Source organism: Pholcus phalangioides, unplaced genomic scaffold (genome assembly GCF_987345545.1).
Source record: "Pholcus phalangioides strain wild (caught in Gottingen) unplaced genomic scaffold, Ppha-v1.0 ptg000008l_1, whole genome shotgun sequence".
Taxonomy (NCBI): Eukaryota; Metazoa; Arthropoda; class Arachnida; order Araneae; family Pholcidae; genus Pholcus; species Pholcus phalangioides.
In genome coordinates this window covers 45,600,725-45,615,075 of record NW_028301601.1, presented here as the reverse complement: position 1 = coordinate 45,615,075, position 14,351 = coordinate 45,600,725, and the positions used below count along the sequence as shown (strand labels likewise).

The following is a 14,351-nucleotide window of genomic DNA, read 5'->3' as shown; positions in this document are numbered from 1 at the left end:
ATGCAATTGGCATTGAAAAGTTGTCTTACGTATGCATTTAACATTGCTCAGGATTTGGGCAGCTATTCACTGTTTTTTTTCATTCTGAACACACAATCCATTCACAAATTTTTCAAGTATATTATACTTTAAACATCGTCAGCGGACTGCCAAGTGAGAACGAAGCCATAAATTGCAAGAGTTCAAAGAGTCATGATCGTTTTACGGCAACAAAACACAAGATTAGTCTTGCCCCCATTCAAGCCATTTTACAAAAAACTTGATTTCGAACACAGGTTTATTGCCAAAATAAGTTAGAGACAGAATAGATACTGTTTCAAGAAGTTTCAGTAAAGAAAAAGAATTTTGTTTTTTTCCCAAAAGTGGTAAAAAAGACCGCTTCCATCATTCTAGGTGGTTTGAAATTCCTGTCGTTCTAGTGTTAAGATGGTGCTGCACCCAAGGACACCTAAAGCTCGAGAGCCAAAGAACAATCATTCTCCCAATATTTATTACACTGTTGAGCCACTTGATGCCGATCACAGTTACGGGTGAAAAAGTTTTTAAATATTTAGAATTTTCCCAGACAAATTTGGTCCAACAGCCGATTAAGTCTCACAAGCTGCATTCAACACCGGCCATGAAAGCCTCAGACAATATATGCTTTTAATCAATATTCGTCACAAATAACATTTAAAAAAAATTATTCTTTTTACGATACAAAGACTCATCACTTTCAAGTTCTACCACCAGTCAAAACTCGAAAAGATGACAAAATCCAATTCTTTGAATTAAAAAAATTAAATTAATATTAAAAACCTTCTATATCGTTCATTCTGAATATATGTCATGATAAATCACAATCGATGCTAACAACGAAAACAAATTTTCTTCACGATTATCAGGAATGCTCCAGCAGTAGCTTTCAAAACACAACGGACTAAAATGTACAATATTAAAAAATATACACAGAAAAGAATTAAAACAAGGGGGCGAAAAAACGGGTTATTCTTCATTACACAACTCATGTCACAAAAAAAAAAACGGGCATCACAAAAAATTTTCCCATACAACACTCATACAACAACATATTCAATCAAAACAAAAATTATAATATTTCGATTATAACTTGACTATAACAAGAGAACTTATCATTTTATAAGTACATTGAAATGTGTAATGCTTTTGAAAAGAAAAGAAAAACGTCTGAAAAGATTAAACGGAAATTTTTTTACATTTGTGTGCACTTGCAGCACGTGTCTCTCTTTTGGGATTTTTATTTGATAAAAAAATTGTACTTTATTGAGGTAAATTCTGCGAGATCATGAAAACTTTAAAACTACGCTGACACTAAAAATATACAAATTCCAGTTAACGACACAAGATCAAGCGATATTCCCCAAAGCAGAATGTTTAGCACTGTTCTGCGACGAACCCTCAGCTGACTGGAAATGTTCTGTGGTGAAAATCTCCATACATGTAATAGTGTTTTTTTTTCTGCACTTTTTCTTAAATTTCTTCCAAACTGTTCTGCAGTAGAGCTAATTGTTCTGCGACATACGTCACAGATTTTGGTACATTCTGCTTTGGGGGTGATATTGAAAAAAATACTTGAAGCACAAAAGGGGTTCATAACGGAGGGGAAAAAACAATGAATGATACATGTCCATCGACCGTCACAAATAGATTCCAAAAAATTCATAGAAAACAAAGACCCGCGCGTTCCCCCTTCAGGAAACATAAAACAAAGAAAGCCCGCCGAAACCCTGCTCACTTCACATACATATATCAGGAATAAAAACATACTCGATGCACAACATTCGATTCCTGCACGTGGTCAACCCGCAAAATCACTGATGAGCAAACAAGCCAAAAGAGAGTTAATTAGATGATCGATGCACATCGTAACTCGAGTTCAGATAATGGATAAAGTAATCTATAAAGGTCAACTGATTGATTGGAAAGCCTTCAAATATCCGGAATGTGCTCCTGTAATACTGATCAAGTCAGCAGCAGCGCTGGAAGGCAAGAGGTTGTAGAAATTATTGTGGGTCCTTTGAGAAAAAAGACTCTACACAACCTATCCAGTTAACAGATCGGTCATGGAAATGATTACAGCTCATGGGGCCACTTACAGATGTATGTATGGTGTTTTTTGTGGACTAATACTTCTTTCCGTGTACACCTTTTTTAGGCTGGATGCAAACCCCCACATTTATGAGATGTATTTGGCTCCATGAGTCAAAAGTTGTGCACACCTTTCCAAGATTCGGAATTAAGGTTACTGCGAGTTTTTTAACCTTGCTACCAGGGCTGTCCTAAGATGATCATGGGCTCCTGGACAAAGTGATTTTTCTGAGGCCCCCCCCCCCTCCCACACTTGGCTAGAAATGCCTACCTAGCACTCAACATGCTTATTTTCGAAAATTTGTACCAAATCTCATGTTCACGAGGCCCTCAGCCATGCTAGGGTGGGCCCATGCATTAAGATGGCACTGCTTGCTACAGCCTATTTCCGATTTCATGCCAGAGATACACATGATACTTAGCAGCATGAAAGCACATCATTTTTGAACAAATGCTACCAATAAGCTTATTGGTTGCATTTGCGTGAAAGTAGCATGCTTTCATGCGGCTAAATAACATGTGTATCTCAGGCCTCCAAATCGAGAAGGGAAATCACTATTTAGTGCCGTGGTTCTAATATCATGTGATTAAATGTCCAGGGTGCCCTTGTGGGAATAACGATTGTGTAAGTCAGGTTAAACTCTAGTTCATTCTAACCACAAAGAAGGTACAAAAAAAATTCTTGGCTTGCGACGTTGGCCACGGGTGAACGATCTCGGGCTTGCTGGCCAATGACGCGAGGTGCCCTTAAGGTAATAAAGTCAGACAAGTTTTTCTTTAGTCACGAAACAATAGTCTTGGCTGAATGCCATTCAACCAGGGATGCACAACCTCAGGCCGCCTGCATACCAATGGCGGCCCATAAACTCATGGTGCCCTTACATCAATAACAGTTGTAATAAGACGGGTAAACTCTGGTTCTTTTTTGTCAGAGTAGGTGCAGAGGAAAATCGAAATATCCTTAGCTTGAAACCCTTCACTAGGGGTGCAGAACCTCCAGCTCGCTGACCAAACACTTTTTGCTGGCATGAAGCCAACAAGAAGTGTTCGGGATGAAAGTATCAATACACACAAACACATGAAAAGATGATATTTTTTTGAAGAAAAATACAGGACATTGGCAATTATTGCTGAAAAAGGTTAGCAAAATAGCCATTCATCACTGAATAATTCTCTGGTGTTTGATCAGAACATAACTCCAAAATCACATTTTTGAGATACTTTCATTGTTATTTAAAAATCAAAAATAAAGCATACACACAAATATCATACATCAGAATGTTTTTTAGCCGTAAGCATGTATTTGTGCATTTATCTCGCTTCTAATTAGTTATAATTAGCAAGACCTACTTTTAGATCAAAAAGCCATTTTTTGGAGATATCATGTTCTAACCAAACACCACAGAATTATCAACAGAAGTGAAGCGATCAGTTTCTGTAGCAATATCTAGCCTGCGAACTGAAAAGGTTGTGTACAACCACTGCCTTTGTCGATGTTTGGTGATACTCTTGGGAGCCAGAACATACTTTCAGAATCACTAATTTAATGTATCGAGTGAAACCATTGGCAAACGTCGCAGCTCCTTTAATTTTACCAGAATTTTTACAAAAACTCAAATGTAATAATTTGCTTTAACAAAAAAAAACAAAACCACAGATGCTTCCAATTGGCCTTTGATTTTTCAGTTAAAAATAGATGCGTCAAATGGATCTTGTTGACGATAAAAAAACTTAAAAGCACATATGTATCTGATAAAGGTGTCATTAATTTCCAGCCACCAAGAATGTAGAAGCTTAACTGCTCCTGTATATGAATTAAAATACTAATGTGCAGAAACATCCATCTAAAAACAAAACCAACAGCTAACAAGCAATGTTTCATAATAGTAATATAGTAAATACTAAAAGAGCATCATTTCAATATGATTGGCAATGTAGAAAAACAAAAGTTAAATTAGAGAATTAAAAAAAAATATTTCAGCTGAAATTATTTCCCAAATTTTAGAAATTCCTGAAATATGAACTGGTATTAGCCTAAGTATCTGCTAGTTCGTTTTGTATTAAGCTCGTGTCTAGGATATAAAGGGTAAGTGGAAAGTCCACAACACGGTTTAAAAATTAATAAAAAAATTAACCAATCGGCATGAAACAGTGTGATTTGCAGTTAAATACTAATCTACGCCTAGGTGGTTGTTGGTTTTTTTATAAATTAAAAAGTTAGAAATTTCATTCACAGATGACGCTGTACCATAAAAAATTCAACATTATGTATAAAAAAAACTATGTTAATTAGTGTCAGCAATTCTTTTGTCAATAGACACCTATTGTGATCACCTGTCTTCAGATTTAACACTCCATTTCTTATTGTGAAGCCATGGCCACATTCATGTCAAAGCTGGCCCAATACGTTCCATGGGCAAGTAGTGTGGCCACTCCCCCATTGGCAATGATCATGAAATGATGGAGGCGGGGAGGTTGGTATAGTACCTCCCAGCTTCCAACGCAAGTCAAATGAGCCACCTTCTTTCTCACATCCTCCAATCCATACGGCCACACATTGGTCAAAGAATAGGTCACAACAATCACAACACGAATAGTGTTCTGGAGACAGCAGATCTGTTATTCTTGACAAATAGGTCAAAGGATATTGGGCCACGCTAGGCCAGTATGTAGCCAGCCTATGTTGTTGCTTCTTTGCATCAGGAAAAGACAAATATTTGTGAATGACTATTGGGCCAGCCTTGACATGTATGGCTATTTAGCTTGAGGAAGTCCCACATTTAACCAACATCTAAAAACGCAAGGCAGGAATAACATGGAAGTGATGGAGATCCACCCACAATCAGCGTTAGCAGATATGTGTTGAAACTGTGTATCGTTCAGATACACAGGCAGAGCCACGAAGGCTGCCAATGTTGCAAGTTTGTGTAAAGCAAATCAAAATAGACATTAATGATGCACAGTTAATGTCACGTTCTATTGTGTTAATATTAAGTTTTCATGATACAGCACCATCTGTGAATGGAATTTTTCACTATTTTATTAACAAAACAAATCTCAGCCATAATGAGCATTTAAGTGAAACTACACTTTATCATGCTAATTAGTAAGTTTTTTTTTATCAATTTTAAAAGTGCATCATGGGACTTTTTTGGCTGTCTTGTACATTATTTCTATCATACAAAGCGAAAAACTGACAGAAATCCAGTCCCATTATACCTTGTTGTATTACGCAATATCACACTGAACCTGAGTGGAATCTGCAAGAAAACACAACCTGTTTCATCAGTAACATGAATTTATCGCCGTACTAGCATAACATAGATTACTTGGTCATCCAAATAAACATTGGCCATAACAATTTGTTCCGTACAAACCAAAAAATATTACGGCATCTCAGAATTCCCCCTAATCGTCAGGACAAAAAAATCCAATAAAATATATACTTGCAATACAAGCGCGATACATTTAGTCCATGATTTGAGTCATGATGATGCAGTAGAACCCTGCCCTGTTATACTGTGTTTCAATATACTGCTGAATTGGACATATCGTGGACACAAGGGCTGGATGAATCTCCAAAAAATTCAGGCACATAGGCTTAAAAAATAGAAGCCCGAAAAACTAATATCCCTGAATTTACTTCAAAAATTTGTTTCGGCAAAAAAATATTTATTTGCTTAAAACATATCGACAGTGATATAAATGAATTTTAAAAAAGAATCAAATTTTTAAAATACAAAAATTAAAAAAATGTAATGCAACCACCAGTTAAAAATCTGAAATCAGTCCAACCACTAACCACAATTTTCCTCACTGTAGGCATTAGACAAAGAAATCGACAGGTTGCTTTTACTCTGCTTTTTTGAAATCATGGCCAATTAACAGTACAGGCAGGACTGTCTTACAAGTGTCATATGCCCCTGGGAAAATTTATTTTTCCGAGGGGCATCCCCCCCACCCCCGCTAACTACAAATGCCCGTGTTTACCAATTTACACGCTTACGCATTCAAAATCGTACCCAGATCTGATTTTCCCGAGGCCCTCTCTTCACTCCAGGCATGCCTGGGTGGAGCCCCCATCCATTAAAATCTACTTATATACATTGCATTATACTGTCCTGCCCGCAGCAGAGATACAGGGTTCCACTGTAACATCAAATCAAATGACACACCTTAACGACATCCACTTTTTTTTACTCCTGTACACGACAGCCATTCATTTCACATTATTTATCGGTATTTAAGGGGAAAAAATTAGAACAAGACCTCTTAGCATCAGATTTGACTCTATGGGTTACCGAATAGAGAAAAGAAAGTGTGCCATCCAAAGTCTTACTTCATCACATATCATAATACATTACTATATACACACAACTAGAAATTATATCATAAACAATACAATGGTCTAAATTTCCCCTACCCCCTCATATATAAAACAACGCTTCCGCAAAAAATGTGTTTTCATTCGATTCCAAAAGAAAAAAACTCCAGAAACAACCGTTCTCTCTATAATAAACAAAATCATAGGACAATCGGATGGAAGGAGTCTTGATCACATGGACAAGCTTCACAGAAAAACAGCCTGCCACAGAGATAGAGAAAAAGGCAATTTTTTTTAAAATCCTAGATCGTCAGTGCACTTCAGGTACATAATTTAATCCCATATATAAACGCTATAACAGTTACTTCGTTTTTAATAACAGCGAACTCCATTTTCCTGCTACTGATTTTGGCTTCTCATTGACACTGATATGAATTTGCTTCAACAGAAAAGTCATTTTCCTTCTGTAAAAATCCTTTTTTCAAGTGAAACAAGTTTCTTCTATTTTCGACACACCAGAAGAAGGATTTCCCAGACAAGAAATTAAAACAAAAAACAAACAAAAAAAAAAACGGAAAAAAATACAGAAGACATTATTTACACATGCACGAGTACCGATTCATATCCGTAAAAACAGCTCTTCAAACATCATCTGCACACGAAGATTCCGATTCTGAATCTGAGAAGTCTTCCGAAGGAGTGCTCACTTCTGGGCGAGATGGCATATCTGTGAGGGATCCGACACTTGACTGGCGAGACAGGCCAACTTTTCCTTCTAGAGCGACGTCTATACCAACATATTCAGAGCCGAGTGCTGACGAAGATGACGGCTCTTGGAAATCACTACAAAATTAAAAAATAATAACTTCAGCACTTCAATTTAATGAATAAAATAAGAAGACTTTTTAAGAAATGTAATTTGATAACCACATGATATTAATTCATAGGTCACACTTGGAGATATGTTACTTTGGAAATTTGTTTCCCAATATATAAAAATCTTGTGCTTCCGCATTTACAGCAGATAAATTAACTTGGAGGCGAAAAATCACACATAACTTGTGCAGTGTTCTCACCAGAGCAATTTTTAACTAGGCAGATCCTGGCAAGTTTAGTTAACCCCCCACAGCTATGTATTTCATTTCATGTATTCTTGTGCGATTTTAAAATACATCAGCCATAAGATGGCAGTGCTCACTACTTTACCGCACACCAACTCTGGTCATATATCGCCATATGGCAATTTCCAACCAGTGGAGTTGGGTGGGAAATGAAGGCTCCATACATTGGTCGCCCCCATAGGCTCGGTAGGTAAAGAACTTCCTTCTGATGTTCTATGCCTGGATTCGAACCCATGGACCTTGATGGTAACCTTCATAGTGGAAGACGAGCATCTTTACCACTGCGCCACTCAGGCACGACAGTGCTCACTGAAACATATGCATAATGCAATTCCCTTTCAGGCTCTGTGTACGAGATCCCACATGGATATTTCGTCCTACAATCAGAGTGAGAGGAAATTCTGAGGCAAACACAACTTGTGCTTACGTTTTAGAATTTTGAATTGAAAAATACAAAAAAAAAAAACATTTGGAGACACTTCTTTACCTGCAGATAAATGAAATAAAGTCAGCAGCAAAATTTGTTAAAAAATTATGGTGAAAAAATTTGATTCAAGTTCGACAATGTTAAGAAATAAATCTATAAAGAAAAATCTGACATGACCATTTGCCTACTTAACACTAATTTGATATTTATGCTTGACACTAGCATAATGTTCCATCTGTTTAGAGATTGCTTATCTTCATTTTCCCGAGCACTCATACTCTGAACAGTTCGTTGATTGTATTTTTTATTTGTGTTCCTTGCTCTTTTTTTCATCAATTTCATGATGACAGATTTCTAATTTGTGTCTGTTTTGCTAGAGCATGCGAGTTGCATTCTTAAAGCAGTGTTCAGAGAGGTGAAGCATTACTGTAGCTTAATGCTGAAAAAAAAAAAAAAAAAAAAATCTGGATTTTCTGTATTTTTACCCCCCCCCCCTTTCCCAATTTATGATCAAACCTTCTTTCCAGTTTCCTATTGTAAGGAGAAAGACATTCTTACATGTTTTGCAACACTGATAAAATGCTACTACTAAACCTCACATGCACGTTCCACTGTGGAACTTCTAATGAATTGGTACATGTTGGAATGTGCACGTGCGTGTGAAACGGAAGTTTGTTTCTGTGCAATGCTTGTCATGTGTAGTGTCTCCTCCCCCCCCCCCCGGAGCAGTAACTAGAGGGAGCATGGAGAGGGCAACTGCCCAGGGTAGCAAAATTTAGGGGGGGGCGGTAATTTCAGGTAGGAACAAAGAACACTGCTACAAAATTATCTAATTTTAAAGTTGTGGCGGTGACAAAAATCGTAGTTATGGCCCTGCCCCATCCACCATCAGTTTTTCAAACTATGAGTGAATAATTGTAACATTGTAAGCTTATTGCTTTCTGTGACTACTTTTTAATGGGGAGTTCGGCTCGCATTCGCGCCTTGAAGTTGGGAACTACAGAAAACTAACTTCAGCCGACCACCACTGTGGGAAAAGTGGGGGTCGAGCCCAGGTCCTAGCGATGTGAGTACATCACTATGACTACTCAACCCCTATGGTGACACTATGCATGTTGAGAGAGGGAGAGAACATACTTTTCAGAAATAATAGGCACCTCTAAACTGAAACATGAGGCAAAAATCTGAAATAATTTTCAATTATAAATTTCTAACAAAAAAAAGTAACCACAAGAAAGAAGTTCTATAAAAACACTCACTTTCTTTTTTTAAAAAATCTAATCTATGGATTAATTTACAGTTTTAATTGGTTTAAAAAGAAAGTGATGGATGCATTCTTAACCTTTGCAGCACACAATTTGATTGGTTCAAGTCCTGCAACACCAGCTGCCACCTGTTTTTCTAATGTCACAAATGGCGGGAAAAAAAGCTGGGGTAAATTTTTATTTGGCTATAAACTATTGGTAAAAACATCTAAAATTATAAAAAAGATGAAACATGAAAGTGCAGCGATACCCCGGCTAACAAAAACGTTCTCCGCTTACAAATTTTTTGACTAAGAGAGATATTTGTGGTGATTTTCTACCTTAGCTAATGAATACAGATTCGGCTAACGAAAATTTTCATTAATATGAATGCACACGTTAACATAAAACAGCTGCTTTGTGAGTTGAATTTTAGTGCCAAGCATCATCAGAATTACTGTTACTCGAGTCTAATTTACTCATGCCCAGCTCAAAATCTTCCTTCAGATGTAACTTCTACTTCTTTTCTGAAAGTTATTGAACCATTTCATGTAAAGTAAAATATTAAGCTATGAGAAAATGCATTGGAAAAAAAAGGGAGTTTATGTTTTGAGAGCGTGTTAATTTCAATGTAAGACACTTACTATCAAGCTTAACAGTCTGGACATTCATGGAGCTTTTCCCTCTGCATGTGTATCAGACACAAAAATGAGCTGAACAAATCACAAATGGATGGGTTTTGCCATTTCTTATAACACTTCTTGGTGTTTAAAAAGACTTCTCAAAATTTAGTGCAGCGCCGGGATTGAATTGAAAGATTTTCTATAGAAATTTATGGGAAATCGTGTTGTGGCTAACGAATGTGTATATCTGCATACCACTGTATGCTGATCCTAAAAATATGTTATTGAAAATATATATTTATGTTTTAAGAAAGAGTTATCTTTTTAAAATTTGAGCCATGGGCTGGGGATAGAGCCAGGAGGGCATTTCCTTAAGAAATGAAAATCTGTCCATGCAAATTTGATAAATCTATTGATGAGAATACCCAAAGATACTTAAAGTAAACTGCTGGGGACACAATTTAGGCCAATTTTGTGAGAATGACACATAAAATGTCTTTTTAATCTAGATTGTATTACTTGACGAAATACATGTTTTTTTTAACTATCGCAATACACAAGTTGAATATCATTAATCACAAAACATCATCTCTCATTGCAGATATGCAAGGCCAAAATAATTATAATGATCTTAAGACAAAAAAAAAATTTTCTTCTTTACCTTGAAGGATCGCTATAAAGATCTGTATCGATGTGAATCCCGCATTCATCGTCACCAGACATGCCTGGTGGAAAATCTGTAATCCCCTGAGCCATTTCTGTGTACAAAAATTTCTCAATCAATTAACAAATAATATTGCATTTAAGTATGCAGAAACACTTTTTTCCCTGATCTGACCTTTATTTTTCTAATTCAAAGATTTACACTATATCTACTTAAATCTAACATGCACACACTTTCCACAGCAGAAATTAAAATTGTTCATGTGTGAGTGCATATCAGAATCGATATTTAAAAAAACAAAAAACAATATGAATTTTTGTAGCTCCCAAATAAGGTGCATGGGTGTTAACATTAATAGCAAGTCGGATTTGATTAGAAACAGTGATGTATTTAAATCCTTGAATTATTCGTGCATTATACATTGAAGTACCAGAAAAATTGATAAAGACGATCGATCGTTTGCAAATAAAGGAGAAAGGCAACCAATCAACCTAACTTGATACGGACAGCTGTGCTCATATAAAACAACACATAGCCAGGAATCTGTTTGATCAGTTTCTGCTGCTAAATTGCAGGTTGTCATGATTTAAGTGACTATGAACTTATTTTAGTAGTCAACACTCGTAAGATAGGTGACAACATTTCTGAAGTAAAGATGAAATTGTAAGGATTTTTTTTTTAGCACAACTATCACAAGAGAATGCTGTGAATATAAAGAATCTGGAAACACATAAAATCTCTGACACAGGTGAGGGTGGAAAGAGACCCTGAAAGTACGGGACCACCAATGGGTGACAAACTTTTCATGGAATTCTGTCAAAACACTCTGCCTTAAATCACTACAGATTTCAATGTCAGAAAATCAATAAGTGTCAGCATGTGAACTTCACAGAGGTCCCTCCTTAATATGGGCTTCTGGAGCCAAAGTCCCACTTGAGTACTTTTGATGGCTTTGAGACACAAAACTATACACCCTGCCTGGGCTCACTAGCATCGTTACTAGACTGTTGATAACTGGAAACACATAGCTTGGTCTGACGAGTCGTATTTTCAGTGGTATCGAGATGAACGTGTACAGATATGGGGAAAACCTCCATAAAACCATAGACCTCCTGTTCAAGTTGATAAAGGCTCTGTCATGGCATAGGACATGTGTAGTTAGGATGATATGGGACTCCCAATATGGCTACAGACGGCTCTGAATGTACGGCTCTCATGTGGTTGTACCCAGTACGTAAACATCCTTTCCGATCTACACCTATTCATGTCCTGTATGCATATTAATGGGCTTGGACAAACCCAACAGGACAATGCCACACTACACATGTTGGAAGTTGATACAGACTGGTTCCAGGAACACTCTTCTGACTTCAACATCTGTAACAGAGAGTGGTACCTCGACGTACAAGATGGTACAGGGTCTGTCTAGTCAAAATTTGGGTCAGTATTCGGGACCCTTCACAAAATTTTGGATCTAAAATAATGGACCCTTCGCAAAATAAAATTAATGACACCACATAATTTTGAATTTCATTTTCTTTGTGATAGATTATATAGATAACTTTGCTTCCCCAAAAATTACTTATTTTTCACAAAATTAATGATTCTTTTCACAAAAATTAGGAAAATTTTCACAAAAACAGGACCATGTGGTACCATTCCTGAAAGTTAGTGAGTCCTTCCCATAGAAAAGTATCATACAGGATATATTGTTACAGATGAAATATATTAACACTAGGGAAAGTGTAACTGTGTTATAGGCAATTATAACATTAGAGACCATTTATCGAATGCAAGGGGGAGGGGAAGAAAAAGTTATTGTAATGATAAATAACACAATAGCTGGAAGAGAACCTTAAAAGAAAATTTGAAAGCACAGTTCTTCGGTTTATTGCTAATTGATTCTGAAAGGAATAACTATCATCAACAAGTTACGAGAGGTAAAATGCATGCTTACGAATAATATATGGTTGTAGAGCTTTAGGAACCAGCTGCTTAGCTTTTTCTAGCTCCTCTTGTGAACAACAACCTTTGTCTAGGTTCAGTACCATGCCCATCCTTTTCAAAATCTCGATATCGTCGTGGATTTGAAACGTGTCATTGAAATGAAATAAATATTCTGTCCTGGAATAAAAGAAAATAAATGCAAGATTGAAATATGGAAGCATTAAAGAAAACTTTACTTTCAAACGAAATACAATACAAATATGAAATACAAAGGCCCCAAACAAAATGCCCAATGAGTGGTTGAAAAAAAATACCCATAAAAATATATATGTCAAATAGGGGGTAGTGTAATACAGCAGCAGTGTATCGGGGTAGTGTAATACAGCAGCAGTGTATCGGGGTAGTGTAATACAGCAGCAGTGTATCGGGGTAGTGTAATACAGCAGCAGTGTATCGGGGTAGTGTAATACAGCAGCAGTGTATGGGTGTAATGTAATACAGCAGCAGTGTATGGGGGTAGTGTATAGTGGGGACAGTAGTACCCCGACTTACGCAAACTCAGTTCCCTGATTTTCTGAAAAAAAATTCACATTCCTTAAATTCTGGCTTGGGCTAATTTCTGAATTGGCAGCGATTATTAGGTTATAACCGAGGTATGGGCCAGCCACTCCCCAATCAGGAATGAAACCTTTTCTATCTATTTTTTTCATTCTTTGTATAAACTTACGCATAAACATTTTATAAATAAGAAAGACCTTATAGCAGGGATTCTCAACCTTTTTCAGCTGTGACTCAAAATCAACAAGATCAGCTTCACAACACGTGTAATGTTTTGTTTTTCTGAAATCAGTGAAACCAGTGACGCAGAAAGTGCATTTATATTGTATCAGGACTCTAATTGGATTTGCACGACTCATCTAGGAAGGCACTGGGAATCAAATTTGGGTTGTGATCCCATAGCTCAAGAGAATCCCTAGATATAAGTAGATTTGTACGACCCATCTCGAAAGGCCTAGCAAATCAAATTTGGGTCATGACCCATATTTCAAGAATCCCTGGCCATAAATGAATTTAGTACGATCAATCTTGGAAGCCCCCTACGAATCAGAAATTTGTGTCCTGAGCCATAGCTTGAGATTCCCTGGATGTGAGTTTGTATGATCTCTTTTAAAGCCCCTGCGATCAAGTTTGGGTTGCGACCCCACATAGCTTTAGAATCCCTGGATATAAATTGATTTGTATGACCCATCTCAGAAGCCCTGCAAATCAAGGATTCTTGAGTCATGACTCAAGAATCCTTGGCTATTATTTGATTTGAATGACCTATCTCAGAAGCCCCTGGGAAACAAGTTCAAGTCCTAGGGTTACAAACCCCTGCCTTATAGGATCTAGCCTAAACACGCGGGCCAAAAATTTAGTGAGATTTTTGTGGGAGTTTACGCAAAGCAGTCTTAATTTAGTACCTGCCAACTTTGGAGAATGAGAATTAGGGAGATTTTTTCATGCAGATCAAAATTCTGTGCAATAATAAATATAAAATAAACAAACAATGCAGTGATTTTTCTTTAAAAAAAATTGAAATTGCAGGGATTATTCCTTTGCAAAAATGTGACATTCTGCAAGCCATCTCCAACCAGTAGGTTAAACTACCTGTCATTACTAAAAAAGAAAGAAGAATCATAGTTCCATGCATCATTACTCATGGAGCTATGAATACAAAAGTAGTTTTCTTCCTCCATATGCATTACTACTTTCAAATTACAGACAAAGTAGTAGACAAAGGAGGTAGTAAATTGTAACACAATTGACACGTTTAAAAAGAAATACGATAAACATGTTGGGGTAAATCGAGAAGCTATCCATTCTTAGAATAAGACAACCATAAGTAATCTTTA

At 36.7% G+C, this 14,351-nt stretch overlaps 1 protein-coding gene across 1 annotated transcript in view; it reads right to left on the bottom strand.

Moving 5' to 3' along the window:
* Positions 1–6,726: 6,726 nt before the first annotated feature.
* Dp (transcription factor Dp) overlaps positions 6,727–14,351 on the bottom strand; it is a 52,200-nt gene continuing 44,575 nt past the window's right edge. The window contains exons 10-12 of the mRNA XM_089234770.1: positions 12,467–12,633; positions 10,507–10,603; positions 6,727–7,273 (exon numbers count right to left, since the gene is read on the bottom strand). Of these exons, the coding sequence (XP_089090896.1) occupies positions 7,072–7,273; positions 10,507–10,603; positions 12,467–12,633 (466 nt within the window). The 3' untranslated portion in view covers positions 6,727–7,071. The remainder of the gene's footprint in view (positions 7,274–10,506; positions 10,604–12,466; positions 12,634–14,351) is intronic.